General features: G+C 37.1%; 1 protein-coding gene across 2 annotated transcripts in view; it reads right to left on the bottom strand.

Annotated features, from left to right (window-relative positions):
• Window positions 1-373: 373 nt before the first annotated feature.
• Window positions 374-27,200, bottom strand: part of LOC139136752 (ventricular zone-expressed PH domain-containing protein 1-like) — a 32,227-nt gene continuing 5,400 nt past the window's right edge. Inside the window, exons 4-13 of one of the 2 annotated variants that reach the window (XM_070704568.1) lie at window positions 14,930-15,104; window positions 12,422-12,585; window positions 11,591-11,800; window positions 10,001-10,215; window positions 8,564-9,207; window positions 7,599-7,738; window positions 7,290-7,421; window positions 6,834-6,951; window positions 5,779-5,915; window positions 374-2,097 (exon numbers count right to left, since the gene is read on the bottom strand). In XM_070704568.1, the coding sequence (XP_070560669.1) occupies window positions 1,891-2,097; window positions 5,779-5,915; window positions 6,834-6,951; window positions 7,290-7,421; window positions 7,599-7,738; window positions 8,564-9,207; window positions 10,001-10,215; window positions 11,591-11,800; window positions 12,422-12,585; window positions 14,930-15,104 (2,142 nt within the window). In that variant the 3' untranslated portion in view covers window positions 374-1,890. Of the gene's footprint in view, window positions 2,098-3,149; window positions 3,240-5,778; window positions 5,916-6,833; window positions 6,952-7,289; window positions 7,422-7,598; window positions 7,739-8,563; window positions 9,208-10,000; window positions 10,216-11,590; window positions 11,801-12,421; window positions 12,586-14,929; window positions 15,105-27,200 lie in introns of those variants that run through there. The other variant, XM_070704569.1, reaches the window with a different exon arrangement.

Here is a 27,200-nt window from a genome sequence, read left to right as displayed (position 1 = left end):
CCTCTGTAGCAAATTTGGCACTTTTGTCATCCGTGTAACGATCTTGCTGTTTTTTGTTGCTAAGCCACCTGACTAAACAGCGTTAAGTTTTTTGGAGCCTATTTACTGTTGACACCTGCACTTTGCTCTGAGTTGAAAGAAAATTTGGAAAACTCCAAAGTACACTGCATAGGTCACAAGGTATTAACATGCTGGTTTACACCTGCAAACAGTCATAAAGTTAAGACACGCCGGTCAGTTTAGTTATGGTACTTATGTGTCCAAACAGCCACTCATGGTATTCAATGTCTGTATAAATCTTCCATAATTATCACACCATGCAAATTACTTCAGATCTTCTTAATGCATCTTTTTGTTTTTTCATTTTATCAGAATGATGAGCTGCCCTTTATGTCTCTCTATGATATGTAATGATCGACTTTTGAGATGCGTCACGGACGTAAAACGCAATTCATTTTGAAAGCAACTTCAGCTTTTGAATGGATGCATACATCTCTGCAGTACATTGCTGTTCAACTGCCTGCTACGTAGGGCTTTACAAATAAAGCCTTAAAGCAACTGGACCCCTAGGACTGCAGTAATTTGTAAAATTGTCTAGTGTTGGCCAAGTCATTGCCAGTCTTACATATGCCACATCCTGTTCAACTGGATCAAAATTGTAAACTTGTCCTATTTGAATTCTCAATCTAAACTTTAAGGAGAAAACGTTTCTAAAAACTTTCCAAAGTGCATTTTATTGACTTGCCTGCGAGTGAATTCAAGCTATTTGTATTGTTTAGTGTACAAAGACTATTTAATTGAATCTTTACTTGTTTCTTTCTCTTGAAAGTTTTGTACCACAAATAGATGAAAATATATATACGATGACTTTTTAATTTGTGATTTTTGTAATAATGGCTGACAGAGAGTACTGTGTCATGCAAAACATGAGTCTGACTACATCCTTGAGTAAAATTTCCAATTCTCAAATCTGTCATTACTTCTAATTCTAGTTTGAGTTCAAGGTGTATGTTTGGTTTCACAACATGTAAGTCTGTTCATCTAATGCTTGGTGAAGTTGATATCGCAACAGCAATGCAGTTTGTGTCGTCAATCATACAATCATGATTTTTGCATCATTCTGAAAGAGAGTTATTCAAGGTCGTATAAATAGTGAGTTATTGTTGTTACCTTTTGTAGCCTGTAACTTAACATACAGGCTATTCAGACACTCGGTTATGTAGTTTTGCTTTCCATTATCAATCAAAATGTTAAGTTTACTCAGTTTTATACTGTGTGACAGAGTTTTGACAATACTCTAGATTGAAGGCAGTACAAGGTAGAGTGATTTATGCAAGCCAGATTGGATCTACTGACTGAGCTGTAATTTGCCCTGTGCTGCTATATTGCTGTGATTTCATTCAGTTATATGTATGAGTGTAAAAAGGTCTCTGAAATTAAAATGATGTACAAAAAAGGACAAATTTAGCAAACTTAAAATGTTCAGCAATAAAGACCAAACACCAAAACAAAACACATCACCCTCATTACAGCAGCATTGCATTCAACTTATTAATTTTGCTGTGTTGGTGTTTTGTAGACATACATATATCGTAGGCAATGAATAAATCTCTGTGGTTGAGTGAAAATGAGATAGGCATCTGTTTGGGTGTGGGCACACAACTGATGCTGTGATGACATGTACGTCAGCAGTCTGATTGACACATATCTATCAAAATTATCATCATCACTATCATATAAAACTCTAAGTGTAATACTTTTTAATCTGTCTCTACGCAACCTAACCCTAACCTTCAATGATTCTGTCCCCCACCATCCCCTCTCCCCTCCCAGCCCCTCTCCTCTCCCAGCCCCTCTCCCCTCCCTCTGGTCTCTCCTCCCCTCCTCCCTTCACTGCCCACCCTTACTTGCATGATGTCTCATGGCCAATGTAAGGCACTGTACCCACTGCTCTGCGTTCTGTCCATCTTTAGGTTTCAGTACATACGTCCTCTCGTTGGTGAAGATTTCAAACGCCCTGGGAATGCTTCGGTCTCTCTTCCGTAGTGTCTTGACGCTCTGTATTTTATTTAGATCAATCGGTACACTGGGTTTGCTCTGCATGGAAGACAAGAAGTAAATATGTTTTTCAATATCATAGCGGTTACATTAGAGAAATAGCAGAGTACTTGCAATTGACAAACCAAAGCCTAGAGGCTAATGAGCAACTCTCCCATCTCTTGCTCTGTGCAAAGTCTATCCCAGTCAATGCCCTCAGTCACACACAGTCCGTACCCCTAGCTCAGGTCCTAACTTATTCATATATTTTAATTTTTGGAAATCCAAGTAACCTGGCGTTGATAATTTTGTTATATTTTCAGAAACCATGGTACAACTCTGGCCAAGAAATTGTAATCATTGTCATTCACAAGTTTTGGACTCAAGGCATACTAAAAAGTATGACTGTTCAGCAGAAATATGGGTACCCATTATATCCTGATATACAGAAATGTGTGCTACTCAGCTCAATATAAAATGACAATTACTTGTATGGTCATTTGTGCTTATAAATAATTGCCTTACCAGTTACTTTGAAACATATTTTGAGTTGACGTTATTGTTGTTCAATGTGTGATATGTTTTTAAATAGTTATTATCATCCAACACCCTTGTCAACAACTCAAAGAGGGCACAAATAAGGCCAAGCTTATTCTCAAGTTACACTACTTATCACAAACCATGTGTCTACATCATATAATGCTACACAGCATCCAACCCTGGTTGATTTAGAAACACACACATTTTGAAGAACTGGCGTGATTCATCAAAGTTGAGCTGTATGATGATCTCTTCCACTGAAAATTTGAAATTTTTGATAGAGCACTTCATTGCTTGGAGATCATATGCTATAATCAGACCATACATTTTTATAACAGGGGTCAAAGTTCAAACCTAAGGTTAAAGGTCAGTATGGGCGAAAGGTCAAAAGATTACACACCATGCAACAAGGGAAAGGAATTGAAAGCAGCAAAGATGACGGAATTTCTACAGCAAAATCTCGCTGTGGATGGTAACAGCGACACACAGCATCATACAGCACCAGTAAAATGACAGAAACAGCCAACAGAGTATGCAAAAATATTAACTTCAAAATTAAAACACCACAATAACACTGACAAGTCAAACTAGAATGAGTAAAGAGACATGCAAAACAAGTGTTTGAGAAAGAGAGTGTCATTTACCTGATCTAGCTCTGCTTGCTAGTTTGCATAACAATGTCAAAGATTAAAAAAGTAAGAAATGAATGGTGAAATGTTAATTCCCAAGACGCAGTAATGACAGCCTTTGTCACAATACAGAAGAAGTGGACCCAACACCATTATACATATATGTAAAATATGAAAAGTGTAGTGTCTTCATGTACCAGTGCTCCTATGACCTGATTTCTGTTTTCAATGATTCTGTCTCAGATATTTTTTTCTGTCTGTCCCTGTCTCTTTGTATCATCGTCTGTGTCTTTGTTTCCTTCTATACTTAAGAATATGACGGAACGGAATTCATTCTATGAGTACTAAGTGCTACTCTAGTTTATTCAAGGCGATACCGAAGGATTCAAAGCGCGCGTTGGTTGCTATCGCTGGCAACGTTCCAAACCGGCACTTTTGCACGTGCAAAATCTTACCGTTCGGTTGTTTTCTATGGATTTTCGACTCCTGGTATTTTGAAAATGCTCAACATCTTTCAACTCTCTCAATTGTAAACCAATTTAGCTGATTTTTTGTAGGATTATTGAAGTCATACATGAGAATATAGATAAGCATGCGTTTCTAAAAATTCCGGACAGTTTATGAGATATCACAGTAAAACCCTTCAAAATTTCACAAAATGACACAGTAGATATTTTCCTGTTCAAAAATCGTTTGTACCTGAACAGATAACCTAATCCATGCTAGGGGCTCTAAACAGGTATCTCATGTGTTACATTCTGAAATTTTGGAAAATTTTGTGCAAATTTGTAGGAGCTGAAACGTTTTAAAGTAGAGCTGTGAAAATTTGTATATGTGTGACGTCACTGACCTATCCCGTGACAAACCTACATCTTTTGGAATCGTTTGGTTCTGTAAATCTTTAAAGAAAACCATGAAAACTTTGCATTTTGATTGAGTTTGGAAATTACCCTTAGCAACCGTTGCTTAGCAATTTGAATCCTTTGGTATCGCCTTAAACAGCAACTTGTCACTGGTAGAGGAGGTCACACACTCATATGCTTAACCTTCTGCCAAGCTACTTTTTCATCAAGGTGGTACATCTATCTGACTACACATAGCCAATGTTGATATGTGGATACTAATAATTCCAACAGCTAGAGATGACAATTTTGATGGAACCAGTGAAAGCATGCCATGTTTTACATATTAAAGTATCAAATTTCCCTCCACTACATCTACATTTGATCATACTTTACACACTAAAAATTTCCTTCAAGGTGATGTACATGTACTATGTGCTCTCCAGTGATGACTGCTGACAGGTATTGCAAGGGTATGTGTTGTATAATCTTCACACTTGGACAGACAACTGAGATTCAAAGTTTTGCAAAAGTACACACTCACAGTTACACCTTAGTTTTGGGGCAATTTATATCATGGCCAGTCCCTGAGCAGTCTCAGTCCAGTACAGAAACCAAGACCAATGAAAACTATACTGACACTTAAAGTGTTAAGGAGTCCATACAGCATCAAGCATTTCTTGAGACTGAGTCTATGAAGCTAGTTCATTGTGTAATGTATTTGATACAATGATGTGATCATATTTGTGTTGCTCTCAAACTCTTCTGTGGAAAGGTGAAACTCACACAGAAAACATAGCAAGTCTAGACCTTCAAACTTATTATCACTTCCTGTGCAGGAAAAATGACTAAGTTTTCCATGATGGAGTCCTGGAATAGAACTGAGGTTGTCCTGGCAGGGAAACATGACGACATACAGTAGAGTGTTTTAGCATAATTTAGAGTCCCCATTTCAAGTCAATATTCAATGTTTTCTGTCCTCTGCATATTCTGATGCATTTTGAAAATGGCTATGGTTCCTTTTGTGATGGAAAATACTCCTCGATGCATTACTTGGGTACCTTCTGCCAAATTTTAAAACCTTACTGCATTCTTCAGTAACCATGTTTTTTTCAACTGACAGAAACTGCTGAGCACATGGCTATTCAGAGACTTTCCACCTCAGACTTTGTACTAGTAATTATTGTTGCATGGCCAGGCTCTGTTTACCATGACACAATGCTTTAAAAATAACTGTTCGGATCTCACACATCACAAATTGTTTGCTGTCAGCAGTCACATGATCAGTAATAACCAATCACATCAAAGTGATAGCGACTACATTGACACCTTACATGTATCTATTCTATAGCTACATACTCTTTACATTTGTCAAGGTTCCAGTAGCAGTAACTTTTGATGTGTTTTCCAGTGTCTTTGTTCCATTGGTGAGTTATGGTTTCTTCTTTTATTCGCATATCATATCAAAATGTCTGCTGTTCAACTTGTCAACAAAAATTGCATGTGTGTACTGTACCATGTTATTTTTGATAAGAGTTTTTATCAGAACTGTACGAACTGAGTGTTTTGCATTTGCAACCCTAATAAAAGATTTAGGAAGGAGAATAAGGAAATAATACAGGCTGATCATTTTTCATGACAAAATCATCAAAATATCAACCAAAGTCACAGCTATCGTCCCTTTAGTCACACTGTAATATATCATAAAGACTGTGCACAGAATGACTTACAGATTTACTTTTACTGCCTACGAGTTGTTCTCCAGCCAAGGTGAAGTATCTTGTCTTCCATCTCTTGAAGAGCCTCCATCTTACTTTCTTTTCTTTCAGACAGCCTTCAATCATTGGTTGACCTTCGTGCAGCAAACCTTTACAAGTAACAAATAAACAAACGAATAAACAAACAAACATCATTTCTGAATGACGAAGCAGTATGGAAAGAGTTGCTGTATGTTGTTCACATGCCTTTAATCCTTTGAGTGCTGTAATTTTCCCACAAAATTTTTAGTGTGACATTTTACCTATTTTTATGAATTTTTCTGTAATTCTTTTTTTGAAAATTTTAAACCAAATGGATAGCACTTTACACAAACTCCAGTTTTTGGTCAAAATTTAGGGAAAAATCTGAATAAAATGTTTGGACCTGAACAAAAATGGTCTTGGTTATATTTTATAAAGGTGACAAAAATTGACTTTGGCACTCAAAGGGTTAAAATGTGCAGGTAATAGAAGTACAGTATGATATTCAAGTCTTTAGGACCTGTACTGAAATTTGAATACCTTTGATTTACTCATGGCTTGAATGTATCTTTAAGAGAAACAGAAACTGAAATAATGCAAAAGGCCTCCTCTACAGCATAAAGATGTGACATGGTTGGGAAAAATCAAAATAATACTGAAGCTAGTCGATGCAATTTCCAAGTGTGACAACACAAACACTACAAGACGATCAAATTAACAAATGTAAAACATATCAGATTTCTGCCAGATTTCTGAAGCAAGAACTAGTGTCTGTTTTAACCAGCTCCACTGTATCAGTTAACAAACCAATTAGCAGGCTTCTTTTTAACCCTGAACATTTCATGGTTGTAACCAAGCTGTTCATTGGTTCAATTTGTGATTGACGATTTCTCAAACAGTTTTGTTCTTGTAAGTTTTATTTTTTGATTTCACTCTGTCTGCCCATAGGTCTGACAGAATCAGTGTAAAGAGTATTATTACACCATAGTACAGAAAATAATCAACACTTAACTATTTGTCAGGAAGAAAGAGCTCTATTCTCTCACCTGTTGCTTTGTCAGGATTGTTACAGAGAAAACACAGCCAGGATGTTGTGTCTTTATTGAAACAGAAGACATCAAAGTAACTGACATCTGTCAATTCATCAATCAGATGATCTTGAATCTATGACAAAAGAATATCAAAGAAATGATTGAACATTGGTTAGGGAAAAAAAAAAGATATATACCATTCATAACTTGTTAGAATTGTCATTTTCACATCTTAGAAAATTTCTGAAAAGCTTTCAAAATAAAAACAATTATTCGTTTAACATGGAATCACCACGGTATGTTTCTTTTATGTATTCATGTGACTGCCAACTGAAACATTCAAAATATGATGATTGATTTGTGAAGTATATCACCATTGTTGAGAGTACAGAGGTTCTGTGATCACAATCAGATCTGTTTTTTCAAACCTGGTTAGGCTTCTCATCTTGGAAATCATATTATTGTACTGACCTTGATGACAGGAAATGGCTGGGTAATCAGTCTGGTAAATGGTATCGGACCTCCCTTCTTTTGCTGTTCCCAGCATGCTTTGAGGTTCTGTACTGCATCGTCGTCAAGGGAGACAGGAGTTGATGAACTGGCCTGGAAGACAAGAATGAACTGGTGGTTGTCATATGTTCAAACCTGTTCCCCCCTAAGTTCCTGTAAACAGGTCCACATTCACCTTGCCAGCAATAGGTTTGGGCCAAACTATGGTGCTGAAAGGGTAAATAAAGTATACACGAGCAAAGATTTGTGACACTTCAAGGAATTTCTCACCTGTAATTCCAAGAACATGAGATGAACCCATGGTTGTAACGTCCTAGTTGTTATCACAAATGGTGTTTTATTGAAGAGGCAGTGGGATCCCTTTCTGCTGCAGTAAAACTCCAACCTACCAATGCTGCGTGATGCATAGCCTGCAGGTCAAAGATACAAGAATAACGTAAGAGGAATTTGTTCAGTCTCACCATACCTTCACAATGTCAGCAATTGATAACAGTGTACCAGTACTAGTGTCCTTTTCCACATATGTATGCACTGGTATTGTTGACTGTGGATATGAAAACTGTGGTAAAATCTTGTATGTTCATCATGCAAAGAAGTCCAAAGCTTTAAGACTGTTATTTTTCTTAAAATGATTGTGTTGCCAGATAAACTTTTTCCATAATGTAGCTCATCAGTAATATTTGAATTTCCATACATGATTGAAAAGATATACATACAATACAATAAAGTCACAGCCTGTGTTCAAATCATTTAGGACGCTTTCAGATGCAACAAGAAACAGCACAAGTACCTTAGGGAAAATTCAAAAACAAGCTGACAAAATATCAATTTATTGGTCCTTTTTTATCACCGGTTGTGATGATTCTCTGACAAACACACCATATGTCATTTCTATGATTTGGTACATACTGACATTGTTTCACAAAGTATTATAACGTTTCTGCTATCTCTTCCAAGACTACTATTAATATACTGAGAAGTACTATAAGGATAAGACTGTTTCACAAAACCACAAACTTGCCATCACTATCTCAAACTGAAAATGAGAATATTTGTAAGTCAGCATGAATTTCACAGCAATAGGTTTTGTGCATGATATTTCTTCCTCAGCACAGCTGATGAACACCGAGCTTGATCATTTTCTTAGGGTTAACTTTGTTAAGCAAGAGGACCCCTGAGGATTACACTAATCTGTAAACAGTCTTGCCTCTTCCTCAAACAAAGCGAAAACATACCTTCTACAATGCAAACATATGGTATTGGAATCCTTGGTCTGACAGAGTCCATATAAGATGTAATTTCCTTATGCCTGTGTGCTAAGTACTGCTGTATGCTGCTGTCCCGGTTTTTCTTTTGTCCACTGGCCTGTAAACCATCCATCCTTAGAGTTGCTGTAGTGTGTTTTTCATCCCTGTTTGAGTCCCTTGTCAGTGTTTCCCGGTTACTGTTGCTAGGAGACTCATTGGGCACGCTCCTTTCGTCGCTTTTTGACAAGCTGTGGATGCTCGCCTTGTTGGCAGTATCGGTGTTAGAGTTTGATAGCTTACTAGCCGTGTCATTTTCTTGTAGTTCATTTGAACTTGACTTCATTGCACTGTGCGACGACTGATTGTTCACCGTTGCCACGGCATTTGTTGATGTAGATTTTTCATCTGAGGCACTGACGGGTTTCAGTTCCTGGCTTTTTTTCAAGCTTGTCGTCGAGTGAGCACTCTTCAGAGTTGAACTTTCAGACTTGTTGGCATCTGTACCCACTTCGGTTTCTGCATCTTTCGCTTCTGACTGAGTTGTCAAGTCTATGTTTTCTGTTTGAGACATTGCTTCACTGGTCGTAGGGCTCTCCAGCTCAGCAAGATCAAACATGTCAAGAATTGGTCCACTAAATAGCAATGAAAAAACAAATTTAAAGTTGATAGGGTAGAATGCACCACAGGACAGATATCCAGACACATGAATTTTTAAAATTCTTTTCTGGTCTACTGTTCGTGTGAGCTCATTTTGAAGCTTTTGGACTGAATGAAGTTTTCACTATGTTATTTTGTCATTGATGAAAGCATCAGGAGATGCAAGAGCGCCCTCACTCATCCATTTTTGGAGAGGAGAAGCTACGTTTCAACATACTGTATGAATTCCCGCTGCGCTAGTCATTCCGGTTCTATCACTCCTCCTCACATGTATGCTAGAGTTTATATTTGAATGGCAAAATTTGTACCCCAATAGTTTATTTCTGGACGTCTTCTGTCTCACGGTATCATGGTTTCATATTCATAATTTTACTTTTGTAATTAAATCAGACAAAACCGTGTACATCAACAAACATGATCCAGTATATAACTGAACATAAGAACATGTCAGGATCTATTTATTCTATACCACCCAGTAATGTCTAATGCTTAATACGATCACATCAAACATTACATCTTGCATGAAAGAATGGGATAAAATGACAAACATATCACTGCAAGAAGTTGTCTGCTCTGACCAAATAGTGCTTTAGGAAAGTATTGTCTTTTTGCCCATCAGAAATTTGTAACTCATTTGATTCAAACATAAATCAAACACTGAGGATGATGAAAATTGCAGATCATAAAAATTTTGAAAAATATCAATAGTTACAGCTTGCATCTCCCTTGTTTCAAAACGGATCTTCAGGCCTTTACTATTTCACTCACCATTTGGCGATATCTTCTTGGAGTTGCTGTACTATCATCCTGGCAGCAGTTGAAGAACTCTCACCCTGTTTACTGATTGCTGACAAATGAATTCCCAGCAGGCTTGGGTACTGGTCTCCTATGCTTTTGATTTCTATCAAGACAGCTGGCAAGGTAGTGTGGTCCACTGCAGGTAGCTGTGATACAAGGAAAGCTATGCACTCTTTGCCATATGCCTGAAAAAACAGAGTACAGGGATACAGATGATTTCAGTATGCGGCAAGACTGATGCAGACTGTACATGTATGTGCCACACAGGACAATTTTACACATCAACATAATCCTGGGAGGTTCTGATTGTGTCAGAAAGATACAGTGCAACCCCCAAGGAAATTTCATTGTGGTCAGGTGCACCATTTTAATAGATGAGAAAATCATGGAATTAAAGACACAGAGGGCTTATTCATGGTCAAATGATATCTATCTTTCATGCAAAATATCAGGAGTACAATTGAATCTTTTCATAAATACTCTCAATCTACCAAATAAACACAGACAACATCAGCAAATGCTGTGAATGCAGCTTAATGAGGCTAAGGTATCACAAAATTCAATTCAGCTATCCTTTGTCAAAATTACATGCAGAATTCTTTGTATTCCTTGGAATTCAATTTCACCATGCTTCTTAGCTTGCATAATTATGATATGATGGCGTTAAATTTGCTCACAGGAACAGCTATGTTACATATATTTACCAGTATATTGCATATTGGTGTATAAATGTCACAATAGGGAAAAAGTGCGTGACTAGAGCAAGAAACTGACGCTTTCTCGCATCGGTGAGAATCTGTTCTTATTCTCACTGCTGTCGGTGAGAAAATTTTAATCTCCACTGGAGATTGGTGAGAAATGCACTCCGTGGCAAGAATCAAGTGTGAGAACAAATTCTCACCGGTGAGAATGGAAATTCTCACTAAGTACAGCGAGAATTGAAATTCACTGGCGAGAATCATCAAGACTCGCAGTTCATTTGCGAGAATCATAAAGACTCCGATGGCGAGTCTTGATGATTCTCGCCAGTGAATTTCAATTCTCGCTGTACTTAGTGAAAATTTCCATTCTCACCGTTGAGAGTTTGTTCTCACACTTGATTCTCACCAAGGAGTGCATTTCCCACCTATCTCCAGTGGAGATTAAATTTTCTCACCAACAGCGGTGAGAATAAGAACAGATTCTCACCGATTGCGAGAAAGCGTCAGTTTCTCGCTCTAGTCACGCACTTTTTCCTTATAGTGTTTATTCTGACAATTCATCATGAAATATTGGCGCACTGAAGGATTTTAATCCCTCACTACTTTCTGTTGAAAAATTTGTTTAAGTGGTAGTTTTTGCGAACTGTAATGTGTTTTGTGGGCTCACAGGCATGAGATAAAGATGTTACAGACCAAATGTGGGGATTTATTTTCCTTATATCTGGAGACTTCTTGCCAAATGACAGGAAGAAAATGGTCACCTGCTTTTGACAGACAAATTTTCATTTTCCATCTTCTGGTGTCATGTGTATTGCCTGTACTAATTAACCCCAAGACAAGATTGAAAATATAGACCTACCTTATTGAGTCTACCCACAGCACCAAATATCTTGGCGGCCAGACTCATGAGGGCAGCCTGACTTCTAGCAGCTTCTTTCAAAGCTGGCAGACAACAAGCTAAAGGTGATGCACTGGTCGATGCCATGTCAACAAACGCTGTCAACACTGCCTGTGATGTACTGCTGTTTTTCAAATGCTCTGCTAAGGTACACACATGACTCTCTAGTAACTGAAAATGAAAATTAATCAGAAGTTATCAACAGTCTTATCACTACACACATCAGTATCTTAACATCAAAATCTTTCCATGAAGTGGACAAAAATTGCTTAACCAAATTTCATGGATGTTTATCAACAATTTCATACACCATGTTTTTGCGACTAATTGTATTCCGTTCTCAATTCCGGAAGCTATTTGACCACAGATAAGTGACGATGTACTGGATTTAAATGCTGGGACATTTTATCATACTGTTAAGGATACATCACTCATTTCATCAGCATACACCGAGGATTACAAAATCAATAATAATAACAATCAATGGTATTACGTTTCCCTACACAGCTGGTAAGTTTCACAGATGTCCATCATGCAGAGCTGATACATACAGCATGAATCAGTCGCTAAAATTGTAAAAATCTCATTATAATATTAATATTTCAAAATAATTTGGTTCCTTTACTCATTTGATACTATGAGGAAATTGTCAGTTGTCAATATGTGCTCACATTAGCCTGCGTGTAAGGTAAAGTGCATTGAACTTTGTCATGGACTTGTTTAAATTATCCATGATTCCATAAATGGACATTCAGACTTTTTATCATCATGTACAGTATACTGTACACATACCTTGGCATCCTGCTTGGCTACCAGACCAATCAGCTGTAGGATATTATTTTTCTCAGAGCTATCACACTCTGGAAGTAAGAGGACTAAATCAGAAACATGCTCATTGATTGGCTTGGGCTCCTCTGCATAAATCTGGGGTAGTACTCGGGTCAGGGAACGGTTACCTGCAATAAGACAAAAATAAATAATTGTATTCAAGTACTGTAGAATATGATAAAATATACATACCCTGAGATGATTAAACTAAAATTGCAATAAAACATTTGTTCAATATGAAAAAGTTTTGATCCCGATTCAGCAGAGACAAATTAAAATTGAACAGCTGTACTGGTAAAAATAAAACCATGTTATGAGACTGAGGACAGAAATAGTCATTAGCTTTCTTGAAATAGAATGCTATGTGAACACCATCACTATTTCAAAATTACATGCAATAACAGTAAATTTGATTATCACTTGAACATTGACTGAGCTATGGTGCCAAGTTCATGAAAATGACTATAGCACAGTAAAAGTGAGTTATGGACAATTTCTAGTGTAAGTGTATAATCTTAATGAAAAAAGAAAAACTAACAACACTTATGGTTGGTATACTTCCTTTATAAAGATGTATAATGTAACTCTAGAATTTGTACTGTTATAATAATTTGATCACATTGGCTTAAGAAAAATTCTTTAATTCATGAGGTCTGAAGCTATGAAATTGAGGTTCTAAACCAAATCTGATCAGTTGCAAGTGCATCAGGACCTGGCACCAAGAGGGTTTACTGTGTTGATCAGTATGATCTCAGTTGCTGTACAGTACTCATTGGAAATTCCCTGGCTGCTGCATACTAATGGCTATGCCAATGCTGAAGTTCACACAGAGTTTTGATTTTTATAACTTTGTGCCAGTAAAAGTTACTGTTGAATTTGAATATTTCTTATTGAATAAATATTGACTAATCTAAAATAATGAGAAAAATATACTTTTACTTAGAACAAAGGTACATGATAAGGAAGCTCTGATTACGTTTTTTGCTGTCCATTTATATAGTTACTTTTGTATAATAATGATAAAAAGGCAACTTGGGCAACAGGACTTGGGTACTGTGGTACCATGCTCATTAAAATTATCCAAAACATTCCTTTTGAATCACTTATGAAATACTGATACATACCAAATATATATGAGCTAACTTATCTCACGTATTATTATTCCTTTTTATTTGACACTGTGCATTACTGTACGTGTTGTTGGTGGAATAACTTTTGCTACTATATATGAATGTAAAACGACGAGAGAAGTGTACTCATTATACTGCTATCTTCTTAAGACGGTTCTTCTGAACTTAGGATACATTCAGAACAAAAAAATAAATTTTCTCGGTGATATGTCAGGATATTGAGTAACACAAAGTAAATAGCAATATAAGGTTTTCAACAACAGATACAGGAATATATGGCTGTAGGGCTGAGTACTGGATATTTCAAGAATTTCATAACATGTGTCAAAGATTCAAGAAATCTTCAAAGTTTGAGAGCACACTGCATTTATCATGGCCTTATCAAAAACACAGATCACATTCTATGATTCATCAGAGACTAAAGTCATGTTTGCATGATAGGACACTATTAAGTACTGAGTCAATAGGTATGTGAGTACAAAGTCAATATTTTCCAAGTATCCTTTGTTGGTTTTTGTCCTTGGTTGTTGCACATTAAATCCAATATACCATACAACTGTAAGGCTATCAAATGGTCTACAAATTCCTTGCAATACTTCTTTACATCCAGTGAAAAGGTTTATTGCACAATCACCACAGCAGTACTGGTATACCGGTATGTCAGTAGTTGCACTCACTATTGGATGGTAACATCATTTGTCGCTGATTTTCATTTGTTACTCATGTACTGCATTTATTTTACGCAATTCAAATTATATTAGCAACTAACATCAAAGACAGTTTTACTGTACATGTACCGTAGCTCAAATATCAAATGTTTTTTCATAAATACAGTGTAAGTCCAATAGAGACACTGTACATATCAACCTATCTGCTTGACTACATTTTGTTTCAATGCACTCACTGCATGAATTCTGGTATCCTGTCTGAAACTGCACAGTGAAATCAGGGCACTGAAATCTCTTATAGCGATTCCATATTTTTGTATGGAGTATCAGAGTGTTGACTGACACCTGGCAGGATTCTTTTATTGTGGTGATCTTGAATCAGTTGACACGCTGAGATGCAATCAGCAGATTCCATTGCTCACGTCACATGTTTGGTTTGCTGGAAATACCTGCCAGATGTGATCTCTCAAAAACAATTTGTGTGTTCAGTGTTTACATATTTTTGTGTGTGACCACTCATACATCAATTTCCTATTTTTCATATATGACGGCTTGACAGTCGACAACTACACATCGGTGTACAAAAAAAGTTTCACAAAAACTTCTTATGAAGATAAATGCGACAAAACTTGATAATATTTGACTGCCTACCAACACTGAGATGATCCGCTTACCTTCTATGATGCTGTCTATAATTGGATTAGTATGCATTGCTAGGAGACAACCACTCTCTATGGCAACCAGTGACAGATAACTGGACATATTCCGTGTGATTTCCTTGTTTCCTTGTTGTAAGAATTTGACGGCCACTGGAACTGCTAACTCCATGACTGACTTCCTGGAATAATTCTGTCAGAATAGATAATGATATGTATGTTAGTTATGACACACTGTGTGTTGAAGTGTTTGCTTCAAGTTACTTTGATTAATGCATAGTCAGTAGAAACAATTAACACTCTCATCTAATTAATGTCCATGGTTCAAGTTGAAAGTATTCTCTCTCTCTGTTAAATCTTCAGCTACATGTGCAGTGGTTGAGCAATGAAATAAAACTCTTTCTATAGTAGATGCCATTGCTAATATCTGTCCAGTTCTTTTCAGTGGTTTAGTTTGATACATATGGGAAATGGTGGGGGGGGGGGTGAAATCAAGGGGTGGGGTTGAAAAATGAGCTAAGGCAGCAAGGTGAGCTTGAAAATGTGGGTATCAGTTTAGGATGATATTGAGGATGGGTGTGAGGTGGTTGGCCAAGATTAAAATTGGGGCTAGGATACCACGGTGAGTTGGAACAGGTATACTCATCACTGGGCATAGAATAGTCATTAGTTAACACATAAGACATACCACAAGAAAATAGACTGCACGCTTGGTACACATGAATTATTGTTGTCATTTGTCCTCAATGATAATCGTGTATTACAAATTCAAACGCGGGTTTTCTCTGTTTAAGTGAGATTTTCACCGTGTACCAATTATACATGTAACTACTTATATAGGATCATGATGTCATTTTTCTCAATTTTATCCTTCCTTTCTATAGCGGTGATAGTTCATGACTATCATAGTTCATGACTACACCATTGGGGTCATAGTTCATGACTACACCATCGGGGTCATAGTTCAAAACTATCATCGTCAGATGGTGAATTTACTTGGGAGTACGCACATAATTCACTGACATTACAATCCACACTACCTCCTGAACAGTTCAATTTGATTTGACTTGATTTGATTTGATCTGAAATGTCGTCTATTTCATGTCCATCAGTACCCTGAATGTGTATTGTAATATTTGAAATATCAAAATTACACTTGACACTGTCGGGTCTCTTCAGTGTGTGAATTCTTATTTTGGAGCAGGTGTTGTACATCATTCAATTAATCCTTGTCTCTCCCAGGGGATATTAGTTCCTAACTACCAGACTGAATTAGTCAGTATGCACCATTTCCAATGAACTTGAGGATCAACATATTTGCCACAAGTTATGTTTGAATCCACTATGTTCAATATTCATCAGTAGTCTGAATTTAAATGTTCCAATCAGAAACATCAAAATTACATTAACTTTCAGTACCACCTTTCAAAATGAACTTCAAATAATTTTCGAAGATGTAATTTTCACACTCACAAAATAGACATTTGACAAAATTCAACTTGGAAACAGAAGGATTCACTCTAACCAAAATGGATTCCCCTCTCTTCTTATTTCCATTTGTTAGGGTTGAAATACACAGAACTGTTCCATCATCAAGGCCAGTACATATCTTACTACAGTGTACAACACACTGATGATGTATGAATTATTAAACATTCAGGAATAACGCTTTGAGTTCCATGGTCTGCTGGCACGCTGACACTGTGAATTAGTGTAATTTACACTGACTACAATGAAAATGTAATTAAGATAATGGAATGAAAATTATGGCCCAGCGTGTCAGCTTTGTTAAAGTTAACACGAGACGACAATCAAACCCACAAAACGATCTAATTCCAAACAACCACAATGGCTGACGTTTTGCAATTACAATTTATAATCAGGCTTTGCTTTCGATGACAAATGAATGTTGAATCAAATTTGACAGGATAACGTAAATCATCATGATGATGGTGCTGCATATACATTTTATACTTTCTGTGTTTGACACCTTTGCATGCGAATGGCAAGGACCTTACTCAGGGAGACTGTATATACAACGCTGACCAAATGTAGCTGTGCGGACCTGACCTAGCTGTGTGGATATGATCTAGCTGTGTGGACCTGACAGATGTGTAATTGAATATGGTGTCAACACTGATTTATGTACAGCAATTCTAAAGTTGATATCCGTTGGCATGTTCACCATACATACATGTACTGGTATACACATGTACATATTGGTATACAAACCTGTATGTTACATTGTGGTATACACATATACATTCTGATATACACATATACATTCTGATATACACATATACATTCTGATATACACATATACATTCTGATATACACATATACATTCTGATATACACATATACATTCTGATATACTGGTAAAAATATACATTCTGATATACACATATACATTCTGATATACAAATATACATTCTGATATACACATATACATTCTGATATACACATATACATTCTGATATACACATATACATTCTGATATACACATATACATTCTGATATACACATATACATTCTGATATACACATATACATAGGTAATGACAACATGATGATGTCGTGCTTCCTTACATGCACTGTTTTGAAAATGACAAATAAAAATAGGATCAAAGTGAGACTTGAGTGACACCGTGGGTCATCAGTATGTATTAGGGAGATGGTGCAGTGGCAAAGAATGTGAAATTTTCAGAACAGTTACTTTCAGAATGTGCTTAGGAATACAATTCAGAATAACATTCAGACACTCACTATGTGAGATAATATTCTGTATATTCCAGAAGAGTCCTTTCAGAATGTGCTTTGGAATACAATTCAGAATAATATTCAGACACTCACTATGTGAGATAATATTCTGTATATTCTAGAAGTAACAAGTCATTGACAATGACATAGTCCCCACTTGTAATAGGAGTATTAGTCTGTGATGGGGCAGGGAAATGAGGTCATTAAGAAGTATCACTGGAGTGTATATGTTCAGATCTATGGACACATAGGTCTATGTCATTGTTCCCATTTTGAAACAAGAGGTATGTCTAAGTTATGGTTCTAAATCGGGAAAAAAGATCAGACCTCTAGCTGTATTGGCCTGCCAAGAAATACATATGTGCATAATAAATGAGGTACAAGATGTGACATCTTAAGGTCTACTATCCTATCAAAATTGAAGCATAAAGAACTTGTGTTTACTGAGTTATGCATATATATATGCATATTCAAGGTCAAAGGTCATCAAGGTCACGTGACATTTTGAAAAAAACCCCATTGTATTGCTAACAAGTCATCGTTGATGACACAGTCCCCACTTGTTAATGGGTACTTTGATTACAGGTCCTCAGAGAGGATAGAGTCCTCTTCATTAGGTCTGTGATAAAAATACTTTTGAATGAATTCGCTTGATACATGTCTGAGTTGTAGTTCAGGACATGAAAAAATCATAATAAAATGGCCACACACGGCAGCCATATTGGATCGTATCACAAAACAAATAAATGTGCATATGTATGACATAGGTTAATGTCCTTGTAGCAAATTTGATTAAAATTTGTTGAGATATGCCTGAGTTATGGCTTGTACATGAAAAAATCATAACAAAATGGCCGCACAGCAGCCATATTGGATCGTATCACAAAACAAATTAATGTGCATATGTATAACATTGGTCAATCTCCTTGTACCAACTTTGAATAAATTCGCTTGATACATGTCTGAGTTATGGTTCTGGACATGAAAAAATCGTAATAAAATGGTCACACGGCGGCCATATTGGATCATATCACAAAACAAATCAATGTGCATGTGCATTACATAGGTCAATGTCCTTGTACCAAGTTTGAATAAAATCAGTTGAGTTACGCCTGAGTTATGGTTCTGTACATGAAAAAATCGTAACAAAATGGCCGCACAGCGGCCATATTGGATCGTATCACAAAACAAATTGATGTGCATAGCTATGACATAGGTCAATGTCCTTGTACCAACTTTGAATAAAATCTGTTGAAACATGCCTGAGTTATGGCTCTGTATATGAAAAAATCGTAACAAAATGGCCGCATGGCAGCCATATTGGATCGTATCACAAAAAAAATTGACGTGCATATCTATGACATTGGTCAATGTCCTTGTACCAACTTTGAATAAAATCAGTTGAAACATGCCTAAGTTATGGCTCTGTACATGAAAAAATCGTAATAAAATGGCCGCCTGGCAGCCATATTGGATCGTATCACAAAACAAATCGACGTGCATCTGTATGACATATGAATTAATCCTTGTACCAAGTTTGAATGAAATCGCTCCAGGCATCTCTGAGATATCTGCGTGAACGGACGGACGGACGCACGGACGGACGGACGCACACACGCACGGACATGACCAAACCTATAAGTCCCCCCGGACGGTGTCCGTGGGGACTAATTAATCCATATATGCCAAAATTCAGACCTCTAGCTCTATTCGCTTGCCCACAATTATATATGGGCATAATTAACAGGTAAAGCATGTGTTGTCATAAGGTCTCCCATCCTACTAAATATAAGGACATAGCACTTGTGGTTACTTATTTATTGACATAATCGTGTATTTTAGGTAAAAGGTTATCGAGGTCACATGACATTTTGTCAAAAAATTTCTATCCTATAGTCTGTCCCTATATACTAAAAATCATACATTTACCTCTATTGGCTTGCTCAAAATTAGATATGCACATAATTAATGAGGTACAATATGTGGCGTCATAAGGTGTCCCATCATACCAAATATGAAGGGAGTAGCACTTGTGGTTCCTGAGTTATGGACAAATATGTATATTTGAGGTCAAAGGTCATTGAGGTCACGTGACATTTTTTCAAAAAAATTGTATTGCTAAGTTATCCCTACATACCAAAAATCAGACCTCTAGCTCTATTGGCTCGCTCAAAATTAGATATGTGCATAATTAATGAGGTACAATATGTGGCGTCATAAGGTGTCCCATCATACCAAATATGAAGGGTGTAGCACTTGTGGTTCCTGAGTTATGGACAAATATGTATATTTGGGGTCAAAGGTCATTGAGGTCACGTGACATTTTTTCAAAAAAATTGTATTGCTAAGTTATCGCTACATACCAAAAATCAGACCTCTAGCTCTATTGGCTCGCTCAAAATTAGATATGTGCATAATTAATGAGGTACAATATGTGACGTCATAAGGTGTCCCATCATACCAAATATGAAGGGTGTAGCACTTGTGGTTACTGAGTTTTGGACAAATATGTATATTTGAGGTCAAAGGTCACGTGACATTTTGTCAAAATAATTGTATTGCTAAGTTATCCCTATATACCAAAAATCAGACCTCTAGCTCTATTGGCTCGCTCAAATTAGATATGTGCATAATTAATGAGGTACAATATGTGGCGTCATAAGGTGTCCCATCATACCAAATATGAAGGGTGTAGCACTTGTGGTTACTGAGTTATGGACAAATATGTATATTTGAGGTCAAAGGTCACCGAGGTCACATGACATTTTGTCAAAAAAAATTGTATTGCTAAGTTATCACTATATACCAAAAATCAGACCTCTAGCTCTATTGGCTCGCTCAAAATTAGATATGTGCATAATTAATGAGGTACAATATGTGGCGTCATAAGGTGTCCCATCATACCAAATATGAAGGGTGTAGCACTTGTGGTTACTGATTTTGGACAAATATGTATATTTGAGGTCAAAGGTCACTGAGGTCACGTAACATTTTGTCAAAATAATTGTATTGCTAAGTTATCCCTATATACCAAAAATCAGACCTCTAGCTCTATTGGCTCGCTCAAAATTAGATATGTGCATAATTAATGAGGTACAATATGTGGCGTCATAAGGTGTCCCATCATACCAAATATGAAGGGTGTAGCACTTGTGGTTACTGAGTTATGCACAAATATGTATATTTGAGGTCCAGTGTTCTGCCAAGCTTTTGCATCAGTGGGGTCTGAGGGCCCATGGAAGCTCAAAAAGTGGGTCGCTGTTGAAAAAGGGGGTCATTCTCAAGACATTATACACTTTATTACGTGCCATACCCGTGTTGTTGTTTCGAAGTTCGAACTCGCAGATTCCATGAGTGCTGCGGTTTTATGGTCCTACCTACAGTCTACAAGGCGAGTAAGTGTACTCGTTCGGAAATTCATGTTGTCTCGGGTCATCGTATTTCGTTTATTATTATGCTTTATGCATACTTTGCAAGTCATTTGGTTGTTTTTGGCATCGTAGTGGAGCCAGCTGAAATCACGTAACCATTTTTCATGAAGACGTCGAACATGCCTGCAAGACAATTTCAAAACTTGCATATGATTTTACGCAACTGAGTTTTTATTTGCGTAAAATGTATTCAAAATGCGTACGGCTAAGGAATCAGTATCTGATGTGAGTTGGGCAGTCTTTTCTGTAGAACTGGAGGGTTTCCTGTAATGCGCATGCTCTATTAATAAAAAACAACAAACTGGGGGCTTCAAGGTGTAGCTGAACGCTTGCCATGCCGTGATGCATGTCCCCGTATATGATCGTGGAGCAGCCAAATGAGATCTGATCATGTTCAAAGAAAATACCTTCTGACTGTGAAATTAGTGTTTTCAAAGGGCCAACAAAAAGCAGATACTGTTCAAAGTCCAGCGGGACCTCTCAAGAATGCAACCCGACAGATTCTAAATGGTCATCCGTAAACACTTTCCAAATAACATGCGACGTAATGACCATTAACTGTATTGTGTTACCAACAACGTAGACTCGATCGATTCTCGAATTTTTTGCATCTGTAGTGCCATTGTCTGTACAGAACTGATTGACGTGATGTTTTGTGATGATGAAATACAATGTTGCATAAAGTGCTGCGGTCTGCTAAAATCTAAAATGTTGCAATATCATGATAAATGTCACTTGCAAGCAGGTAGGTGCATATGTTCTAATTTTGTCCTGCATTGAACCACATTCAGGCAATACAATACAATACATGCAGTGCGGCAAGTACGTCGTGTCATGGGGCGGCATTTCTCAATGCGTATTAGTTTACGCAGTCATGATTTATTTTGCGTATTTCAGAACAATTTTGCGTAAAATACGCAGGATTTTGCATTAACGGAAACACTGGCCTGCCTCAATGAAGGCTGAGTTTCCGATGCATGGCTGCTCAATGTTTTGAGACTGCTCTGTTTCTGACTGATGCGTTTCCGATGTGGATGGCAGCGGCGTGCATTGGTTTTCAGTTTCCGAGGATGTAAACAGCTGAGACACGATGTCATGTTCGATCGTATTGTCTTCACTCGTCCGGTTGTTGGATTTGCCTTTTTAGGGCGGAATTGGTCCAAAAAAACTAAGAATTGTTCTGCCTCGGTGTTTTGATTTATTCACGGAAGCAATTTTCCTTTCCACTGCCAGAGAGTACGCTGACTGGCTGACTTGAATCTAGCCGATGAAAACCTAGTTCACGATTATGCAAATAAAAAATCACTGAAGGTTGCTATGGAAGCAACACGTCTCATGTTCTCACGAGCAGCATGCACGCATGAGCAGCGTGGAATGTCTACTTCCGCGTTTGGCCTTTCGCGTATAGTACGTAAATAAGTGTATTTTTTTACCGAAAGTTTAGTGGGACTGATGGCGTGCTGCGCCTGCCGGACCCGATGATTGATTTTTTTGGGGTCTTCAATTTTATTTTTGCGGCAATGGCGCAAGGCCGCGGCCTCGGCAGAACACTGGAGGTCAAAGGTAATTGAGGTCACGTGACATTTTGTCAAAAAAATAGCATTGCTAAGTTATCCGTACATACCAAAAATCAGACCTCTGTTTCTATTGGCTCGCTCAAAATTAGATATGTACATAATTAATGAGGAACAATATGTGGCGTCATATGGTGTCCCATCATACCAAATATGAAGGATGTAGCATTAGTGATTACTGAGTTATGGACAAATATGTATATTTGAGGTCAAAGGTCACCAAGGTCACATGACATTTTGTCAAAAAAATTGTATTGCTAAGTTATCCATATATACCAAAAATCAGACCTCTAGCTCTATTGGCTTGCTCAAAATTAGATATGCACATAATTAATGAGGTACAATATGTGGCATCATACCATATATGAAAGGTTTAGCACTTGTGGTTACCGAGTTATGGACAAATATGTATATTTGAGGTCAAAGGTCACGTGACATTTTGTCAGAGCGTCTGAGATATCTGCGTAAACGGATGGACTCACATGGATGGACTAACGGACTGACATGACCCAATCATATCTATGAGCCCCCTGGACTTTATCTGTGGGGACTAAAAACTGTGTCACTGCATCCTTTTTGCAATATGAATACGATGAGAAACTAAATTTTTATTTTTCTTGGCCTTATACATGGGAGTCTATGGACTGCCTTATACATGTCTATGGACTGCCTTATACATGGGAGTCTATGGACTGCCTTATACATGGGAGTCTATGGACTGCCTTATACATGGGAGTCTATGGACTTCCTTATACATGGGAGTCTATGGACTGCCTTATACATGGGAGTCTATGGACTGCCTTAAACATGGGAGTCTATGGACTGCCTTATACATGGGAGTCTATGGAGGTGAAAACTAAAAAGTCCTCTAACACGGCCAAATTTGATCGCATTGTGAAACAAATCAATATGCATCTGTATGAGGTAGAGTACTATCCTTTTACCAAGTTTGAACGAAATCGCTCCAGGCGTCTCTGAGATATCTGCGTGAACGAAAAAAGTCATAAAATATGCAAATGAGCAATTAATTAATAAGCCACACCCACCAAAATCTAATCAGATCTAAGTCTCATCATGATAATACCAAATACCAAATTGCATGACATTGGACCTAAGGGTTCTTAAGTTATGAGTGGAACAAAATCTGTCTACGGACGGACGGACAGACGGACGGACAGACGGACGGACGGACAGACGGACACACACACAGACATTGTGGCGACATAGGACACCTTTGGTGCTTCGCACCACGGTGTCCAAAAATCACTGGCTACCTGAGGGAACACTCCTTGTTTTAAATTACCCAATGAAACTACATACAATGGGGCAGTTTTTTATTGACATAATGACAAATTGAATAACAGCATACAATTTACAAAGAAGAACAAAGGACTGATATAATGTGAATTGTCAAAGTCAACAGGTGTTGACGTAATCAACGAGCGCTTATATAATAAAAAAGAACTGATGTAATCAACAAGCACTGATGTAATAACTAGGGATTGAGGAGTGCAACTTTAACCCTTTGAGTACTGTAATTTTTCCCGCCAAAATTTTAGTGCAACATTTTACAAATTTTTATGAATTTTTCTGTAATTTCTTTGATAATTTTGGACCAAACGGACAACACTTTTAATAGCCTACAGTTTTTGATCAAAATTTTTGAGAAAATCTGAAAAAATATGTTTGAACCTGACAAAAATTGTCTAACTTATATTTTACAAAGGCAATGAAAATCAACTTTGGTACTCAAAAGGTCAATATACAGTAATAACAACTTTAATCTACAGTACAATCTAAACTGAGAAGAGAAAACTTTCTGAATATTATCAGGGTTTCATGCACAGTTTACAAATTTCTTTGAGTTACATCCTTGGATATGTTCTGTACATTACAATAAAAAGGGACTTCATAAATGAATCATCAAATAAAACAAATCCTTAGTCAAGGACCTTGCTTTCTTTTTCTTGAATTTCTTGACTGACTTCTCAATTCATTTCAGTAAGAACAGGCCAGACTGAACTAATCCTTTTAAACGTCTTCTTATTGTTAGTCAAAATCAACAGACATGTTCCTTTAAGATAAACTTCAAATACCCTGTATAGCTGTACAATGAAAAGCTGTGGATTAATACCAGTGTGTTTCAGTGTGTTCATTTGTGAACCAGACTCTAAAAGTGACAAAGCATTCACTGATTTTGTCCAGTTTTTATCCATCAGGGCATTTCTTAACCATGTACAGGGATACAATCTAACTGAATATCTTTAGCTGTCTGTCAGTCACAATTTGCAATTTATACAACATACTGTTGTCATGTTTGTGAAAAAGTTTTTGAAACTTTTTTGTTTCTATAACATGACAAAGAAGTGCTTGCCATGTATGTTTCTGCGGAGAGATCAATTTTTGTAATTGTTTGTTAGATCAAGGTTCATTGGAAAAACTTTGCGAGTGTATTATCTTGAATCTACTCCACTGACACAAATGTTTTTTTCACTGAGTTTCTTGGAGTTTTATGATTTTAAAAGGGTGTAACTGTCATGGAGTTTTCATGTTTATGGACGATGGTTTACATGAATGGCAAACAATGTCCACTTTTTTGAGACCCAATTTTCCATCATCGTTTCAGGAGCCTAAGAGTGTGTAATGACAGTTTGATTTTAGATTGAGGAAGAAACTAGGTACACTGCAAAACAGATAAAATCATGTCCTAAAATTCAACAGTAAATGTAGGTCAGTGAAAGGTCACAGTTGAGAGCATTTTAATGTAAACTATGACAAGTTAATCACTCAACCCTCAGGCTGTGTCCCTCTTTCTAAATAATCCCTATTATCTCAGTGTTTTCTTGTTTCTCTGATTCTATCTATGTCACTCCATCTTCTTTGCAAGAGTGGCCAAAGACCTTCCTTAATATGCTATCCTTGTTTCTCTGCACAGTAACACACCCTGTGCAGCTTGTGTCACAAAACAGTGATACAAGTCAGTAGCAACTGCACAGGGCTGTCACAGTGTTGTGACATACATCTGTATACAGTGTTGTAACTTGGGAGGACATTCGTATGTACAGCACAGTGCCACAGACACACAACAACTTTTAAAATCAACCTTGTTTTCCAGCATGTGACATGGCCTGAATTTTCAGCTTGTACCAATACCTGTACATGACTGTACATAGGTCTGAGCAGACAGATACATGACATTGACAGAGTCTGAAAACTCTTTCACATTTGTATATTGTCAAGGGATATAACTGTGTTATTTTGGAAAAGGTTAAAATACAATGCCAAAGGTTTTGGAAGTTAAATGCCTGTAAGTGGCCCTGGGATTAAGCACAGGCTAAAATAGTGTATACTTCTGTATTTCAGATCTATGGTCAGAACAGTGGATACGAATGATACTGTTTATGGTACATGTACTGACATATTTGATGTCAAGTCTGGTTAATACATTCACCTGTGTTCACCCCCAATTCCCTGTAAGCAGGTCCACGCTAAACATTGGTAGCAATAGGTTTGAGCCAAACCATAGTGGTGCAAGGGTGAGAATCTCACCAAAATTACAATCTCTGCAACAGCAGTTATTTAGACACACCTACATGTAACAGTGGGGACTGATGGGAGCGCCTGTTACAGGCATGTTCTGGAAATATCAGCAACTGAGTTTCTTTCTGTGATAATGATGACATAAAACTCAATATACAGGGAAGGATACACGAAACATACCGGTAACTTGTAAACTCTTCCAAGTGTATTGATAGCACTATTATTCTAAAAACAAAATTTCTAATCACTTTGATAATAGTAAGTCAGGCAAGTCTGTATGTACCGGTATTTGGGGATTTCTCATTCTTGTAGGTACTTGTGTCCTCTAACGTGACATATTCTTCCTCAGATTTCAACAGCAAATGTACAGTATCAAAAATCTAACACAACTATGTTGGTATGCCTCATTGTTTTACAGACAATTTTCACCATTGTAGAAAAATATAAGTGTCAAAGAGATCATTTTCATTTCCTCCAAAGTGAATTCTCTCATTTTGATTGTTAAATAATGATGATTATTTAACTGGAAAAAATGTTCATTCCAAAAGCCCCACTTATTTAATCTTTGATTGTTGGATATGAAGTCAGGGATACTGGCGTTGAATCATGATCTAAATTTAAAACAATAGAAAGCGTCACATATTCACATAACTGTATTGTTATGTACAGAATATTTTAAAGAGCAGGGTAGTAAATTACCACAAGTCAACAAAGAATCTAGGATTTGAATCACAAAGGACAAATTGTGAATAGTCTTTTGAGGGAGGTGGAGAGGGGAACATCGAAAACGGTGTAGTCTTTAAGATTGGAGTTATGATGATGGCATGTAAACAAGCAGTGAATACAGCTGATTTCACTGGACCCTGCAAATAAAGTGTTTGGTATACACGTACTGTGCATGCAAACCATGATGTGTTTATCTAAATCAAAATGAAAGGATTAACTATAGAGAATATATGCTAATTAACCCTTTGAGTGCTGTAATT

Source organism: Ptychodera flava, chromosome 7 (genome assembly GCF_041260155.1).
Source record: "Ptychodera flava strain L36383 chromosome 7, AS_Pfla_20210202, whole genome shotgun sequence".
NCBI classification, from domain to species: domain Eukaryota; kingdom Metazoa; phylum Hemichordata; class Enteropneusta; family Ptychoderidae; genus Ptychodera; species Ptychodera flava.
The sequence above is the reverse complement of the archived record's forward strand: the minus strand, read 5'-3'. Positions and strand labels throughout refer to the sequence as shown.